This window comes from Oncorhynchus keta, chromosome 12 (genome assembly GCF_023373465.1).
Source record: "Oncorhynchus keta strain PuntledgeMale-10-30-2019 chromosome 12, Oket_V2, whole genome shotgun sequence".
Lineage (NCBI taxonomy): Eukaryota > Metazoa > Chordata > Actinopteri > Salmoniformes > Salmonidae > Oncorhynchus > Oncorhynchus keta.
The window spans coordinates 34,936,611-34,953,963 of NC_068432.1; the positions used below are offsets into that span (position 1 = coordinate 34,936,611).

Sequence of the window (17,353 nt, forward strand, 5' to 3'; positions counted from 1 at the left end):
CCAGTCCAATCAAAGCTATGGTAGATATAATGTGATTAGACTTAATTTTATCTGTGGCCAATGACCTTGAGCCTTATTGGATGGGCACTTCTAATATAACTCTATGGCAACACCTAAGGGGCTAGAATTTCCAAGCTCTCCCCATAGATTTTGTGGTGATGTAGTGTCCAGAAAACTGAGCCAATCACAGCACAACTAGAGAACATTATCAACCCCTATGGGCCGTATTTTCCAGTGGCTGCCACAGAAAGCACTGAGCTAAGCTGAAACACCTGCAATTTGGAGCTGCCTTACTCAAGAAAGCAAAAAAGAGACCATGTTTGTATGCAGCTTTATTAACTCAGTTGTTATTATTTTTACAATGTTTGCAAACTGATTAATGTCAAAATAACCTGCAAAACAGGCAACAACAACAAAACATATATATATATATATATACTCTATATATAATTATTATATATTTAAAAAAAAAATCTAAACAGGTGGGGGTCAATGCCCTGAATGACAGGTTGCCACGTGCCCTGAATGAGGTAGCTAATGTTAGTAACATGCCAGGAGTGGTAGACCCATGTCACTTGAATCGAATTATAAATGGAAAGAAGGAGCTAAGCCTATCGATGTTGCTGTCGTTTGATGAAGTGGTTCTCCTAACTTATATACAACTTTGGTATGTGAGATATGCGGTGAGACCGTATGTACAGAAGCCGTTGCAGTCTTGCAATTGTAAAAAGTTTGGACACGTGGCAAGTGTTTGTCAAAGCAATAATTTTTTTGTAGTTGAAGAGTCAGATGAGGCATGATGTTGTAATTGTGATGGGAATCACGTTCCTGAGATCTCGGAGTGCCTTGTACGGATGGAGGTCACAGTAGCTAGGTTCAGGGCCATCCAGCAGGTCTCCTATGTGTAGGCAGTGAAAATAGCTGAAGGAGTCAGTAGAAAGGAGATGGTAGTGGATGTCCCACAGTCTACAGTGAATGCCATGCAGGAGAAGGTTCCCGACACACTAATAGTGAAGAAGGTGGACTTTGTTGCGTTTATAGCGCAAGTGCCAAATTGCACTAGTCAAACTAATAACAAATCAAAGAAGCTAGACATCATTGTGAATGCGGCAAATAAATGTCTGGATCCCCAGGACTTTAGAGACAAAATGTTACAGGGAGTACTGAATGAAGAGGTTCCCCCCTCCCAGGTCCCTGAGCCTGTGTATAGATCTGAATAGACATTCTGAAATTCAGGGTAGTACAGTAGCATGAATTTGGTTAGTGTTTTTGTTTTTGGTCATTAGTATGAACTTGCTCATCCAAAATATATTTTGTTTTTTTGGGGTATTTTTTACTATCCCGTAGGTGGCGGCAATACACTTTATGAGTGTGGTCCGTCAATAATCCTCAAAGAAGAAGAAGCTAAATAAGCTAACGTTAGACAGTTAGCATTTTTCCTCATCACATTTTCTGACCTCGTCGTTGTACAGTAGTTTAAACTGTCTCATGAGTGTCTGTCTGAAACGGAGTGTTTAAAGGACATTCTGTATGCAAACAACTAGTTTGCTACCTAAAGTAAAAAGGGATGTCAAAGCGGCTGCGGAGCAGAGAGGTCTGCGCTGATTGTAGCTCCCAGGGTAAGCTAAACGATTGCTGGCTAGCTTTAGGATTTTAGGTATCATGATAGCTAGTTTATGTTATCAGTTGTATGTAATGGTAACGCAAGCTATTTTAATATTTGCTTGCTTGATTTTCACTTCCGAAGGGATTCATATTCTGTTTGATTGCTTGTAGTTCCAGCAACGCATAGCTTTGCTTGCAAGCTAAACTAGCTGCTAGTATGACAATGTCCAAGAAGAATGGGGAAGTCCGCTAACCTTAGCTGTCTGTTGCTAGTTAGCAGCTGGTAGCCCTTAACTTTGTTATTGTTGCTCGTTAGTTTATGCCATCTAAGACTTTACAATAGTCTTCGTTTTATAACTTTAGCTTGCAAACTAGTTGGGGTATATCTCGTTTGTGGCTGTGTGAAAGTAAAAGTATGACATTTGTAGTTAGGGAGCTGCCTGAAATCATGAAAAAGAATGCATGCAGAATGATGTGACTCTCTTTTAGTCTAAATGGTTTGTGTGGACTCGGAGCCTTTGTGGTAATATAGAGTCTAAAGGTTGTGTGTGTCCCAGGCCCGTGCTGGGCCTCAGTGAACAGGGGCGTGCTGATCTGTGATGAGTGCTGCAGCGTCCACCGGGGTCTGGGCCGACACAGTTCCCAAGTCCGACACCTGACTCATACACCATGGCCACCCTCCCAGCTACAGGTGAGCACCTCACACAAGCAGCTATACTGACGCTCAAGAACAGTCAACATCTTCAATTGTTGTTTTCCCTTACCAATTGGTTGTATTGTTTGCTTCCTTTGTAGATGGTTCAGAAATTGTACAGCAATGGGGCCAACTCCATCTGGGAGCACAGCCTTCTGGACCCCTCGTCTATCACTAGTGGGAAACGCAAGGCCAACCCCCAGGACAGAGTCCAGTGAGTGGGGCACATTTCAAACTTTTAGTTGAAGGTTAAACAATATAATTTTAAACCAATGTGATGACGAATATGGGTATCTCATCTCACCATGATCTATCACTCTCACATTGTTGGACTCTATGTTGTATTAAAGTGCCATTGGGGTCAGGGTTGCCTGGACAGTCTGAGGTTTGTAAGTGTGATTTTCTGTTCTCTTCACAGTCCCCATAAAACTGAATTCATCAAGGCCAAATATCAGATGCTGGCGTATGTCCATCGAATGCCCTGTCGAGAGGATGACAGTGTCACCACAAAGGACCTCAGTAAGGTGAGAGATTGCAGCCAGACCATGCCCTGGATTGCAGGCTTCATTGCCATTGAGCTCATTAATTCACCAATTTATCAATAGTTTTTTATTATCTGTTAGCTAACCAAACCTCCTTTGGCTTACACTCTAGCAACTCCACTCCAGTGTTCGGACTGGGAACCTGGAGACATGCTTGAGACTGTTGTCTTTGGGAGCCCAGGCCAACTTCTTCCACCCGGTATGTAAAAAAATATATAAAATAGTCTGTAAATCAAATCAAATTTTATTGGACACATACACATGGTTAGCAGATGTTAATGCGAGAGTAGCGAAATGCTTGTGCTTCTAGTTCTGACCATGCAGTAATATCTAACAAGTAATCTAACAATTTCACAACAACTACCTTATACACACACAAGTGTAAAGGAATGAATAAGAATATGTGCATACAAATATATGGATGAGCGAAGGCCGTGCGGCATAGACAAGATACAGTAGATGGTATAGAGTACAGTATATACCTATGAGATGAGTAATGTAGGGTATGTAAACATTATATTAAGTGGCATTGTTTAAAGTGAATAGTGATACATTTATTACATACCATTTTTAATTATTAAAGTGGCTAGAGATTTGAGTTAGTATGTTGGCAGCAGCCACTCCATGTTAATGATGGCCTTTTAACAGTCTGATGACCTTGAGATCGAAGCTGTCCCAGCTTTGATGCACCTGTACTGACCTCGCCTTCTGGATGATAGCGGGGGGAACCGGCAGTGGCTCGGGTGGTTGTTGTTCTTCATGATCTTTTTGGCCTTCCTGTGACATCGGGTGGTGTAGGTGTCCTGGAGGGCAGGTAGTTTGCCCCCGGTGATGCGTTGTGCAGACCTCACTACCCTTTGGAGAGCCTTACGGTTGTGGGCGGAGCAGTTGCCATACCAAGCGGTGATACAGCCTGACAGGATGCTCTCGATTGTGCATCTGTAAAAGTTTGTGAGTGCTTTTGGTGACAAGCAACATTTCTTCAGCCTCTTGAGGTTGAAGAGGCGCTGTTGCGCCTTCTTCACCACGCTGTCTGTGTGGGTGGACCATTTCAGTTTGTCCGTGATGATTACGCCGAGGAACTTAACATTTTCCACCTTCTCCACTCCTGTCCCGTTGATGTGGATAGGGGGGTGCTCCCTCTGCTGTTTCCTGAAGTCCAAGATCATCTCCTTTGTTTTGTGTGAGGTTATTTTCCTGACACCACACTCCGAGGGCCCTGTAGGCTGTCTTGTCGTTGTTGATAATCACTGTAGTGTCGTCTGCAAACCTGATGATTTAGTTGGAGGCGGGCATGGCCATGCAGTCATGGGTGAACACGGAGTACAAGAGAGGGCTGAGAACGCACCCTTGTGGGGCCCCAATGTTGAGGATCAGGGGGGTGGAGATGTTGTTTCCCACCCTCACCACCTGCGGGCGGCCCGTCAAAGTCCAGGACCCAGTTGCACAGGGCGGGGTCGAGACCCAGGGTCTCGAGCTTAATGACAAGTTTGGAGGGTACTATGGTGTTAAATGCTGAGCTGTAATCGATGAACAGCATTCTTACATAGGTATTCCTCTTGTCCAGATGGGTTAGGAGAGTGTGATTATGTCGTCTGTGGACCTATTGGGGCGATAAGCAAATTGGAGTGGGTATAGGGTGTCAGGTAGGGTGGAGGTGATATGATCCTTGACTAGTCTCTCAAAGCACTTCATTATGATGGAAGTGAGTGCTACGGGGCGATAGCCATTTAGCTCCGTTACCATAGCTTTCTTGGGAACAGGAACAATGGTGGCCCTCTTGATGCATGTGGGAACAGCAGACTGGGATAGGGATTGATTGAATATGTCCATAAACACACCATCCAGGTGGTCTGCGCATGCAGGAGCGGTGAAGGAGAGCCCACATGTTTTCGAAGCGGGCCGTGTCCGTGGCACTATATTGTCCTCAAAGCGAATAAAGAAGTTGTTTAATTTATCTGGGAGCAAGACGTGGGTGTCTGCGACGAGGCTGGTTTTCTTTTTGTAATCTGTGATTGACTGTTTACCCTGCCACATACGTCTCATGTCTGAGCCGTTGAATTGCGACTCACATTTGTCTCTATACTGACTCTTAGCTTGTTTGATTGCCTTGCTGAGGGAATATCTACACTGTTTGTATTCGGTCATGTTTCCGGTTGCATTGCCATGATTAAAAGCAGTGGTTCACGCTTTGAGTTTTGCGCGAATGCTGCCATCAATCCACGGTTTCTGGTTGGGGAAGGTTTCAATAGTCACCGTGGGTTCAACATCACTGATGCACTTGTTAACTTCTTACGGCTGAAATCCCGTTAACGGGATCGATTTGACAACAGCCAGTGAAAGTGCAGGGTGCCAAATTCAAACAACAATAATCTCATAATTAAAATTCCTCAAACATACATGTATTATACACCATTTTAAAGAAACTTGTTGTTAATCCCACCACAGTGTCCAATTTCAAAAAGGCTTTACGGTGAAAATATACCATGCGATTGTGTTAGGTCAGCGCCAAGTCACAAAAAAACACAGCCGTTTTCTAGCCAAAGAGAGGAGTCACAAAAAGCAGAAAGAGATAAAATTAATCACTAACCTTTGATGATCTTCATCAGATGGCACTCATAGGACTTCATGTTACACAATACATGTATGTTTTGTTCAAGAAAGTTCATATTTATATCCAAAAATCTCAGTTTACATTGGCGCGTTATGTTCAGTAATGTTGTGCCTCCAAAACAGCCGGTGATTTTGCAGAGAGCCACATCAATTTACAGGAATCTGTGTTATGCACAGAATTAAAGATATACTTCTCCTTAATGCAACCGCGGTGTCAGATTTAAAAAAAAAAGCTTTACGGCAAAAGCACACCGTGCGAGAGTCCAGCGCTCAGCCACCATACAGATTAGAGGTCGACTGATTAATCGGAATGGCCGATTTCAAGTTTTCATAACAATCGGAAATCGGTATTTTTGGACACCGATTTTGCAGATTCTTTATATAAAAAATGTACACCTTTATTTAACTAGGCAAGTCACTTAAGAACACATTCTTATTTTCAATGACGGCCTAGGAGCGGTGGTTAACTGCCTCGTTCAGGGGCAGAATGACAGATTTTCACCTTGTCAGCTCGGTGGATCCAATCTTGCAACCTTACAGTTAACTAGTCCAACGCTTTAACGACCTGCCTCTCTCTCGTTGCACTCCACAAGGAGACTGCCTGTTACGCAAATGCAGTAGGGCCAAGGTAAGTTGCTAGCTGCATTAAACTTATCTTATAAAAAACAATCAATCATAATCACTAGTTAACTACACATGATTGATGATATTACTAGATATTATCTAGCGTGTCCTGCGTTGCATATAATTTGACTGAGCATGCAAGTATCTAAGTATCTGACTGAGCGGTGGTAGGCAGAAGCAGGTGCGTAAACATTTATTCAAACAGCACTTTCTTTGCGTTTTGCCAGCAGCGCTTCTTTGTGCGTCAAGCATTGCGCTGTTTATGACTTCAAGCCTATCAACTCCCGAGATGAGGCTGGTGTGACCGAAGTGAAATGGCTAGCTAGTTAGCGCGCGCTAATAGCGTTTCAAACGTCACTCTCTCTGAGCCTGTGGTTGTTTCCCTTGCTCTGCATGGGTAACGCTGCTTCGAAGGGTTGCTGTTGTCGTGGTGTTCCTGGTTCGAGCCCAGGGAGGAGCGAGGAGAGGGACGGAAGCTATACTGTTACACTTGCAATATTAAAGTGTCTTTAAGAACATCCAATAGTCAAAGGTTAATGAAATACAAATGGTATAGAGGGAAATAGTCCTATTCCAATAATAACTACAACTTAACTTCTTACCTGGGAATATTGAAGACTGGTGTTAAAAGGAACCACCAGCTTTCATATGTTCTCATGTTCTGAGCAAGGGACTTAAACGTTAGCTTTCTTACATAGCACATATTGCACTTTTACTCTCTTCTCCAACACTTTGTTTTTGCATTATTTCAACCAAATTGAACGTGTTTCATTATTCGAGGCTAAATTGAATTTATTGATGTATTATATTAAGTTTAAAATAAGTGTTCATTTAGTATTGTTGTAATTGTCAATTTTACAAATTTAAAAATAAATAAAAAAATCGGCCGACTAATCGGTATCGCCTTTTTAGGTCCTCCAATAATCGGTATCGTCATCGGCGTTGAAAAATCATAATCAGTCGACCTCTAATACAGATACCCGCCATGTTGTGGAGTCAACAAGTCAGACATAGCATTATAAATATTCACTTACCTTTGAGGATCTTCATCAGAATGCACTCCCAGGAATCCCAGTTCCACAATAAATGTTTGATAAAGTCCATAATTTATGTCCAAATACCTCCTTTTTGTTCGCGCGTTTAATCCAGTAATCCAAATGCGCAAGCACTATGTCTAGATGAAAAGTAAAAAAGTAGAAACATGTCAAATGATGTATGTAATCAATCTTTAGGATGTTTTTATCATAAATCTTCATAATGTTTCAACCGGACAATTCCTTTGTCTTTAGAAATGAAAAGGAACAGAGCTCGTGCTCACGGCCGCGGGCGTCACTAAACTCAAGGCTTTCAGGCAGACCCCTGATTCAAACAGCTCTTATTCGCTCCCCTTCACAGTAGAAGCCTGAAACAAGGTTCTAAAGACTGTTGAAATCTAGTGGAAGCATTAGGAAGTGCAAATTGACCAAATTTACACTGTATATTGGATAGGCAATCACTTTTTAAAAACTACAAACCTCAGATTTCCCACGTCCTGGTTGGATTTTTCTCAGGCCTGCCATTGGGGCGGCAGCGTAGCCTAGTGGTTAGAGCGTTGGACTAGTAACCGGAAGGTTGCGAGTTCAAACCCCCGAGCTGACAAGGTACAAATCTGTCGTTCTGCCCCTGAACAGGCAGTTAACCCACTGTTCCCAGGCCGTCATTGAAAATAAGAATATGTTCTTAACTGACTTGCCTGGTTAAATAAAGGTAAAATTAAAAAAATTAAAAAAATTAAAATATGAGCTTTGTTATACTCACAGACATCATTCAAACAGTTTTAGAAACTTCAGTGTTTTCTTTCCAAATTTACTAATAATATGCATATCTTAGCTTCCTGACGTGAAAATAGCGCCCCCAAGCCATTAGAAGTTAATAAACTCGCTCACCGAATCAGCGTATACATCAATGTTGTTGTCTGAGGCTATCCGGAACATATCCCAGTCCACGTGATCGAAGCAATCTTGAAGCGTGGAATCAGATTGGTCGGACCAGCGTTGGAGACCTGAGCACGGGTGTTTCCTGTTTTAGTTTGTCTATAGGCTGGGAGCCACGAAATGGAGTCATGGTCAGATTTGCCGAAAGGAGGGCGAGGGAGGGCTTTGTATGCGTCGTGGAAGTTAGAGTAGCAATGATCCAGAATGCTGCCAGCCCCGGCCGCGCATTCGATATGCTGATAAAAATTTAGGGAGCCTCCCTAAATCCCCAGCTACTTTAAAACGTTAAAATCCCCAGCTACTTTAAATGCAGCTTCAGGATATGGGGTTTCCAGTTTATATAGTCCAATGGAGTTCTTTCAGGGCCGTCAAGGTGTCTGCTTAGGGGGGATAGACACGGCTGTGATTATAACCGAAGAAAATTATCTTGGTAGATAATGCGGTCGGCACTTGGTTGTTAAGGAATTCTAGTTCAGGTGAACAAAAGGACTTTAGTTCCTGTATGTTATGATCACACCACGACTCGTTAATCATAAGGCAAACACCCCCGCCCTTCTTCTTACCAGAGAGATGTTTGTTTCTGTCGGCACGATGCCTGACGAAACCAGATGGCTTTACCGACTCCCGAGTTAGCCATGTTTCCATGAAACAGAGAATGTTATGATCTCTGACATCTCTGGAAGGCAACCCTTGCTCGAATTTCATCTACCTTGTTGTCAAGAGACTGGACATTGGCGAGTAGCATACTCAGGAGCGGTGAGCGATGTGCCCGTCTACGGAGTCGGACCAAGTCTGCCCTTTCTGCGGCGCTGTTGTTTTGGGTGGCCTACTGGGATCCGATCCATTGTCCTGGTGGTCAAAATAGAGGATCCGCTTCGGGAAAGTTGTATTCGTGGTCGTAATGTTGGTAAGTTGACGTTGCTCTTATATCCAATAGTTCTTCCCGACTGTATGCAATAAGACTTAAGATTTCCTGGGGTAACAGTGTAAGAAATAATACATTTTAAAAATACTGCAGTTTCCTAAGAACGCGAAGCGAGGTGACCATCTCTGTCGGCGCCATCATGGAATCCACTCAGTTACCTGAAATGTATCAATACATAAAAGCCTGCACGCTATTGCACCAGTGCCCACACAGTGTCCAGTGTCTCATTGTATTGAGGTGGCGGGGCCTGTCCAGTGTCTCATTGTATTGATCATTCAAACGTGGCCTGTCCAGTGTTTTGTTTCCATTTACTAATAATCCAGTGTATTTAGCCTTCCAGTGACGTGAAACGTGGCCCCCCAGTGTCCATTGTATTAATAAACTCGGCACTGAATCAGTGTCTCATTGTGTTGAGGTGGCGTGGCCTGTCCAGTGTCTCATTGTCAGATTGGGGTGGCGTGGCCTGTCCAGTGTCTCATTGTATAGGCGTGGCCTGTCCAGTGCTCATTGTGTGGAGTCGTGGCCTGTCCAGTGTCTCATTGTGTTGGGGTGGCGTGGCCTGTCCAGTGTCTCATTGTGTTGAGGTGGCGTGGCCTGTCCAGTCTATTGTGTCCAGTGTCTCATTGTGTTGGGGTGGCGTGGCCTGTCCAGTGTCTCATTGTGTTGGGGTGGCGTGGCCTGTCCAGTGTCTCATTGTATTGAAGTGGCGTGGCCTGTCCAGTGTCTCATTGTGTTGGGGTGGCGTGGCCTGTCCAGTGTCTCATTGTGTTGGGGTGGCGTGGCCTGTCCAGTGTCTCATTGTATTGAGGTGGCGTGGCCTGTCCAGTGTCTCATTGTATTGCCATGTTTCCATGAAACAGTGTTATGCTCTGACATCTCTGGAAGGTGTCTCATTGTGTTGTCAAGTGACGTGGCCTGTCCAGTGTCTCATTGTGTTGGGTGGCGTGGCCTGTCCAGTGTCTCATTGTATTGAGTGTCTGTTGTTTGGGTGGCTACTGGGATCCAGTGTCTCATTGTATTGAAGTGACGTGGCCTGTCCAGTGTCTCATTGTGTTGGGGTGGCGTGGCCTGTCCAGTGTCTCATTGTGTTGGGGTGGCGTGGCCTGTCCAGTGTCTCATTGTATACTGTCCAGTGGCGTGACCATCTCTGTGGGGTGCCAGTGGAATCTCACCTTGTCAATACATAAAAGCCTGCAGTGACGTGGCCTGTCCAGTGTGCCCACCTGTCCAGTGTCTCATTGTGTTGGGGTGGCGTGGCCTGTCCAGTGTCTCATTGTATTGAAGTGACGTGGCCTGTCCAGTGTCTCATTGTGTTGAGGTGGCGTGGCCTGTCCAGTGTCTCATTGTGTTGAGGTGGCGTGGCCTGTCCAGTATCTCATTGTATTGAAGTGGCGTGGCCTGTCCAGTGTCTCATTGTATTGAGGTGGCGTGGCCTGTCCAGTGTCTCATTGTATTGAGGTGGCGTGGCCTGTCCAGTGTCTCATTGTATTGAAGTGACGTGGCCTGTCCAGTGTCTCATTGTGTTGGGGTGGCGTGGCCTGTCCAGTGTCTCATTGTATTGAAGTGACGTGGCCTGTCCAGTGTCTCATTGTATTGAAGTGACGTGGCCTGTCCAGTGTCTCATTGTGTTGGGGTGGCGTGGCCTGTCCAGTGTCTCATTGTGTTGAGGTGGCGTGGCCTGTCCAGTGTCTCATTGTGTTGAGGTGGCGTGGCCTGTCCAGTGTCTCATTGTATTGAGGTGGCGTGGCCTGTCCAGTGTCTCATTGTATTGAAGTGACGTGGCCTGTCCAGTATCTCATTGTATTGAAGTGACGTGGCCTGTCCAGTGTCTCATTGTATTGAAGTGGCGTGGCCTGTCCAGTGTCTCATTGTGTTGAGGTGGCGTGGCCTGTCCAGTATCTCATTGTATTGAAGTGACGTGGCCTGTCCAGTGTCTCATTGTATTGAAGTGACGTGGCCTGTCCAGTGTCTCATTGTGTTGGGGTGGCGTGGCCTGTCCAGTATCTCATTGTATTGAGGTGGCGTGGCCTGTCCAGTGTCTCGTTGTTTTTATTTTTTATTTATTTCACCTTTATTTAACCAGGTAGGCAAGTAGAGAACAAGTTCTCATTTACAATTGCGACCTGGTCAAGATAAAGCAGAGCAGTTTGACGCATACCACAACAGAGTTACACATGGAGTAAAACAAACATAGTAAATAATACAGTAGAAACAAGTCTATATACGATGTGAGCAAATGAGGTGAGATAAGGGAGGTAAAGTTTTTTTAAAGACCATGGTGGCAAAGTAAATACAATATACCAAGTAAAACACTGTAATGGTAGATTTGCAGTGGAAGAATGTGCAAAGTAGAAATAAAAATAATGGTGTGCAAAGGAGCAAAATAAATAAATAAATAAATACAGTAGGGAAAGAGGTAGTTGTTGGGGCTAAATTATAGGTGGGCTATGTACAGGTGCAGTAATCTGTGAGCTGCTCTGACAGCTGGTGCTTAAAGCTAGTGAGGGAGATAAGTGTTTCCAGTTTCAGAGATTTTTGTAGTTCGTTCCAGTCATTGGCAGCAGAGAACTGGAAGGAGAGGCGGCCAAATAAATAATTGGTTTTGGGGGTGACCAGAGGGATATACCTGTTGGAGCGCGTGCTACAGCGAGCTGATATAAGGGGGGACTTTACCTAGCAGGGTCTTTTAGATGACATGGAGCCAGTGGGTTTGGCGACGAGTATGAAGCGAGGGCCAGCCAACGAGAGTGTACAGGTCGCAATGGTGGGTAGTATATGGGGCTTTGGTGACAAAACGGATGGCACTGTGATAGACTGCATCCAATTTGTTGAGTAGGGTATTAGAGGCTATTTTGTAAATGACATTGCCGAAGTCGAGGATTGGTAGGATGGTCAGTTTTACAAGGGTATGTTTGGCAGCATGAGTGAAGGATGCTTTGTTGTGAAATAGGAAGCCAATTCTAGATTTAACGTTGGATTGGAGATGTTTGATGTGGGTCTGGAAGGAGAGTTTACAGTCTAACCAGACACCTAGGTATTTGTAGTTGTCCACGTATTCTAAGTCAGAGCCGTCCAGAGTAGTGATGTTGGACAGGCGGGCAGGTGTCTCATTGTATTGAGGTGGCGTGGCCTGTCCAGTGTCTCATTGTGTTGGGGGGGGGGTCCAGTATCTCATTGTGTTGGGGTGGCCTGTCCAGTTTCTCATTGTGTTGGGGGTGGTGTGGCCTGTCCAGTGTCTCATTGTGTTGGGGGTGGTGTGGCCTGTCCAGTGTCTCATTGTGTTGGGGGTGGTGTGGCCTGTCCAGTGTCTCATTGTGTTGGGGGTGGTGTGATCTGTCCAGTGTCTCATTGTGTTGGGGGTGGTGTGGCCTGTCCAGTGTCTCATTGTATTGGGCTGGTGTGTCCTGTTTGTCCTTCAGGAAAAAGGAAACAGTCCACTGCATGTAGCAGCTAAGGCATGTCAGGTGTCACAAGCAGAACTGCTGGCTGTGTATGGGGCGGATCCTGGTGCCCTAGACACAGGGGGTAAGACCCCTGTTGACTACGCAAGGTAAAGCAATCTTCATACTCTTTTGTACTGCACTTGAGCGATCCATTACCGCGGATGGTGTGACAACTCTTTCCCAGAAACGGTTTATGAGGCTGCCTAGTACTTACATGTATTAGAAGAATGATGTAAATTATTACAGATCCTGAATAAACTGAAACTTTACCACCTTTGGGTTTTATTGTAAAGAGGTCTAAACATACAGTGCTATGGTTGGCATTTACAGTAAACATACATTGACCTCACCGTCACTTATTTTGATGTGGAATAGACTCATGACCTTTTATTCATGTTCCAATCAGACAAGCAGGCCACCAGGAGCTGGCAGACAGACTGGTAGAGATCCAGTATGAACTCACAGACCGCCTGGCATTTTACCTCTGTGGGAGAAGGCCAGGTAAGAGTGGAGAAGACTCATTGACAGGGGCAAGGTAGCCTAGCGGTTAAGAGTGTTGGGCCAGTAACCAAATGGGCGCTGGTCTGAATTCCTGAGTTAACTAGGTGAAAACAATCTGATCTTTTCCCCTTGAGCAAGGCACTTAACCGTAATTCCTCCAGTAAGTCACTCTGGATAAGAGTAATCAGGGTTTCCCAAACTCGGTCCTGGGGCACACCCTGGGTGCACGCTTTGGTTTTTGCCCTAGCTCTACACAGCTGATTCAAATAATCAAAGCCTGTTGTTGGGGGCTCTGTGCTAAATTCTTTATGTAAATATCCGTTGTTTTAATCTGACTGTTTGTCTACTAGATCATAGGAATGGACAACACTTCATAATCCCACAAATGGCTGACAGGTAAGAACTGAGCCCAACATGATGACATGCTTATGGAGAATGGGAATGGAATGCTGTTGAGACATGTTGGTGGTTCAGTGGCATTTTACAAAAACCTCTTCTCAATGTCCTGATAAACCAGCTGTGTGTATCCATCCTATGGTTTAGTAACTGAAGTTATAACATAATGCATTTATCAAACCATCCTTGTTTATCTCTTTCCTGCCAAATCTTGATGGAAAAGACATTTGTAAGTATGTCAACTGTTGTCTAGTTATGTCTTGAATTAACTATATAAACTGATATCCAACTGGCCTCACAACCACGGAATGCGTGTAACCATGCCAGCCCAGGACCACCTTCACCTAAGGGATTGTCTGAGGTGGGAGGGGTGCATCTCTTTCTGTAATAAAAGCCCTTTGGTGGGGGAAAACACATTCTGATTGGCTAGGCTTGACTCCCTAGTGTGTGTGTGTGTCAAAAGTACCAGTCAAAAGTTTGGACACCTATTCCATGGTTTTTCTTTTCTTTTTATTATTTTCTACATTTTGTAGAATAATAGTGAAAACACAACTATGAAATAACACGTGTAGTAACCAAAAGGTGTTAAACAAATCCAAATATATTTGAGATTCTTCAAAGGAGTCACCCTTTGCCTAAACAGTTTTGCACACTTTTGGAATTATCTCAACCAGCTTCATGAGGTACTACCTGGAATGCATTTCAATGAACATATGTACCTTGTTAATTTGCGGAATGTCTTTCCTCAATGTATTTGAGCCAATCAGTTGTGTTGTGACAAGGTAGGGGTGGTATACAGCAGATAGCCCTATTTGGTAAAAAATAAAATAAAAAGTCCATATTATGGCAAGAACAGCTCATATAAGCAGAGAAACTACAGTCCATCATTACTTTAAGACATGAAGGTCAAGTCACTTCGGAATATTTCAAGAACTTTGAAAGTACCTTCAAGTGCAGTCACAAAAACCATTGAGCGCTATGATGAAACTGGTTCTCACGAGGACCTCCAAAGGAAAGGAAGACCCAGAGTTACCTCTGCTGCAGAGGATAAGTTCATTAGAGTTACCAGCCTCAGAAATGGGCAATTAACTGCACCTCAGATTGCAGCCCAAATAAAACCAGAGTTCAAGTAACAGACTCATCTCAACATCAACTGTTCAGAGGAGACTGCATGAATCAGGGCTTCATGGTCAAATTGCTGCAAAGAAACCACTACTAAATGACACCAATAATAAGAAGAGACTTGCTTGGGCCAAGAAACGGGAGCAATGGACATCAGACCGGTGGAAATCTATCCTTTGGTCTGATGAGTCCAAATTTTAGATTTTTGGTTCCAACCGCTGTGTCTTTGTGAGATGCAGAGTAGGGGAACGAATTATCTCCACATGTGTGGTTCCCACCGTGAAGCATGGAGGAGGTGGTTTGGGGGTGCATTGCTGATGACTCTGTCTGTGATTTATTTAGAAATCAAGGCACACTTAACCAGCATGGCTACCACAGCATTCTGCAGTGATATGCCATCCCATCAGGTTTGCATTTAGTGGGACTATCATTTGTTTTTTAAGAGGGCAATGACCCAACACACCTCCAGGCCGTGTAAGGGCTATTTAACCAAGAAGGAGAGTGATGGAAAAGTGCTCAGCATCTGTGGTAACTCCTTTAAGCATTCCAGGTGACTACCTCATGAAGCTGGTTGAGAGAATGCCAAGAGTGTGCAAAGCTGTCATCAAGGCAAAGTGTGGCTACTTTGAAGAATGTAAAATATGAAATATATTTATTTTAGTAAAAAGAAAGAATGTTGAATTAGGTGTGTCCAAACCTTTGACTGGAGGTGTATGTAATTGTGATTTCTTATTTTTTTATATATAAATTAGCCATTTCTAAAAACCTGTTTTTGCTTTGTCATTATGGGATATTGTGTGTAGATTGATGAGGGGAATACACTATTTAATTCTAGAATAAAGCTGTAACCTAACAAAATGTAGTTAGTCACTGTATATATTTTATTTTTTATGTCTACAGCAGTCTGGATTTGTCAGAATTTGCAAAAGCTGCAAAAAAAAAACTCCAGTCTGTGAGTGACCGTATATATTTTTTCCTACCATGGTTTTATTATGGTCCTTTTCGACATACCGGTGATGCGATTTTACTGTGGCTTGTGATTTCAGCTCACTAACCATCAGTTTGAAGAGCTTGCCATGGACGTTTATGATGAAGTGGACAGAAGAGAAACTGATGCAGGTTGAACTGACATTTGACATGTTTGTAGTGTTTGATAAAGGTATCATTAGGTGTTTTAATAGATTATTAGTGTGATTTTAACAAAACAAATAATTTTTATTTCTGTTCTGTCTTTGCTGTATCAGTGTGGCTCGTGACTCAGAACCACAGCACTCTGGTAACAGATACAACTTTGGTGCCTTTCCTCCCTGTCAACCCCGAATACTCATCCACCAGGAACCAGGCAAGTCACCTAAAAATGTCTTTCAACATTATATCAAATTTGGTTGGTCTCTTTCCCAAGCCTTGAGGTAAATGTTATGCATTTGATTGAAGAGCCTACACTTTCAGCACTGCTGCATAATATTGTCTTGTTGTCATTTGTTTTGCAGGGCAGACAGAAGCTAGCAAGGTTCAATGCACATGAATTTTCAACACTCGTCATTGATATTTTAACTGATGCCAAACGTCGGCAACGGGGGAACTCCTGTGAAAGTCCCAGAGGTATAGTACAGTAATCTGAAGCTACATTTATTCAAATGGGCTGTTTCTGATTTGATCCAGCACCTGATTAGAACAAAGCTCATTACTGTACCCACTAGGGCATGGTTGTTGCGTGGTCCACTCACCAGACTGTTGCTCTCTCTCCTCAGAGGACATAGAGCTCATCCTGAAGGGAATCAGCAGCCGTCATGGGAGTGATAACCAGGATAATGAAGACCAACCAGATTATGACAGTGTGGCGTCAGATGAAGATCCAGAGCGGGAACCCGCCTCTGGGAAGAATGGGAAAGATGACAGGACCAAGGTATCACCATATTTGTAGTTTTTTAATATAGTTTTTCATTACCATTCACATTGGATCGGCTTAGCCATTCAACTCTCCGTTCCATCCTGCTTCCCCATGCTTCAGAGCTCGGAGTCGTCTGACCTGTCTGATGGACCCATCACAGTACAGGAGTTCATGGAGGTGAAGAGCGCCCTCACAGCCTCCGAGGCCAAGATACAGCAGCTGCTCAAGGTCAACTGTCACCTGAGTGAGGAGATCCGGATGATGCAGAGCAAGGTATGTTTATGACTTGAGCATTATAACAACTAACTGTTCCCACAGTAAGTCTGGAATGAGTTGGTGTCCAAACTTTTGGCTGGTACTTATATATATATAATTTGCGATTGCTCGACTAAAAAAATCTTGGTCGACGAACAGCCGATCAACCAATCACTTGACCAGTCTACTAAATGGAGTCGGTACTAACTTCCACTGTGTTTTCACTTTTCTGTTAATTGCCCTGATCTGGTCATGAAGGACTTTTTTTGTAATCCGTGATTGACTGTAGACCCTGCCACATACCTCTTGTGTCTGAGCCGTTGAATTGAGATTCTACTTTGTCTCTATACTGACGCTTGGCTTGTTTGATTGCCTTGCGGAGGGAATAGTTACACTGTTTGTATTCGGTCATGTTTCCAGTCACCTTGCCCTGATTTAAAAGCAGTGGTTCGCGCTTTCAGTTTCGCGGGAATGCTGCCATCAATCCACGGTTTCTGGTTTGGGAATGTTTTAATCGTTGCTATGGGAACGACATCTTCAACGCACGTTCTAATGAACTCGCACACCGAATCAGCGTATTCGTCAATGTTGTCGTCTGACGCAATACGGAACATATCCCAGTCCACGTGATGGAAGCAGTCTTGGAGTGTGGAATCAGATTGGTCAGAATCAGAACAGACCTCAGCTTCTTGTTTTAGTTTCTGTCTGTAGGCAGGGATCAACAAAATGGAGTCGTGGTAAGCTTTTCCGAAAGGAGGGCGGGGCAGGG

General features: G+C 44.0%; 1 protein-coding gene and 1 long non-coding RNA gene across 22 annotated transcripts in view; both read left to right on the forward strand.

The window, feature by feature from the left end:
* The first annotated feature begins 1,382 nt into the window (after positions 1 to 1,382).
* LOC118391421 (ARF GTPase-activating protein GIT2-like) overlaps positions 1,383 to 17,353 on the forward strand; it is a 29,208-nt gene continuing 13,237 nt past the window's right edge. For all 4 annotated transcript variants that reach the window (XM_035782799.1, XM_035782804.1, XM_052458073.1 and 1 more), the window contains exons 1-14: positions 1,383 to 1,619; positions 2,163 to 2,296; positions 2,401 to 2,513; positions 2,718 to 2,823; positions 2,954 to 3,040; positions 12,396 to 12,526; positions 12,826 to 12,920; positions 13,271 to 13,316; positions 15,339 to 15,390; positions 15,485 to 15,557; positions 15,683 to 15,780; positions 15,929 to 16,040; positions 16,190 to 16,344; positions 16,450 to 16,602. In XM_035782799.1, the coding sequence (XP_035638692.1) occupies positions 1,568 to 1,619; positions 2,163 to 2,296; positions 2,401 to 2,513; positions 2,718 to 2,823; positions 2,954 to 3,040; positions 12,396 to 12,526; positions 12,826 to 12,920; positions 13,271 to 13,316; positions 15,339 to 15,390; positions 15,485 to 15,557; positions 15,683 to 15,780; positions 15,929 to 16,040; positions 16,190 to 16,344; positions 16,450 to 16,602 (1,407 nt within the window). In that variant the 5' untranslated portion in view covers positions 1,383 to 1,567. The remainder of the gene's footprint in view (positions 1,620 to 2,162; positions 2,297 to 2,400; positions 2,514 to 2,717; positions 2,824 to 2,953; positions 3,041 to 12,395; positions 12,527 to 12,825; positions 12,921 to 13,270; positions 13,317 to 15,338; positions 15,391 to 15,484; positions 15,558 to 15,682; positions 15,781 to 15,928; positions 16,041 to 16,189; positions 16,345 to 16,449; positions 16,603 to 17,353) is intronic.
* Positions 3,049 to 12,135, forward strand: LOC127906338 (uncharacterized). 18 transcript variants are annotated; one of them, XR_008060918.1, is made up of 4 exons: positions 9,978 to 10,069; positions 10,400 to 10,819; positions 10,855 to 10,976; positions 12,079 to 12,129. It is a non-coding gene; the product is annotated as an uncharacterized LOC127906338 (long non-coding RNA). The 18 variants fall into 18 exon arrangements; XR_008060907.1 differs by lacking the exon at positions 12,079 to 12,129 and having other exon boundaries at positions 10,400 to 10,644; positions 10,715 to 10,819; positions 10,855 to 12,069; XR_008060913.1 differs by lacking the exon at positions 12,079 to 12,129 and adding an exon at positions 10,295 to 10,364 and having other exon boundaries at positions 10,024 to 10,034; positions 10,435 to 10,819; positions 10,855 to 12,069.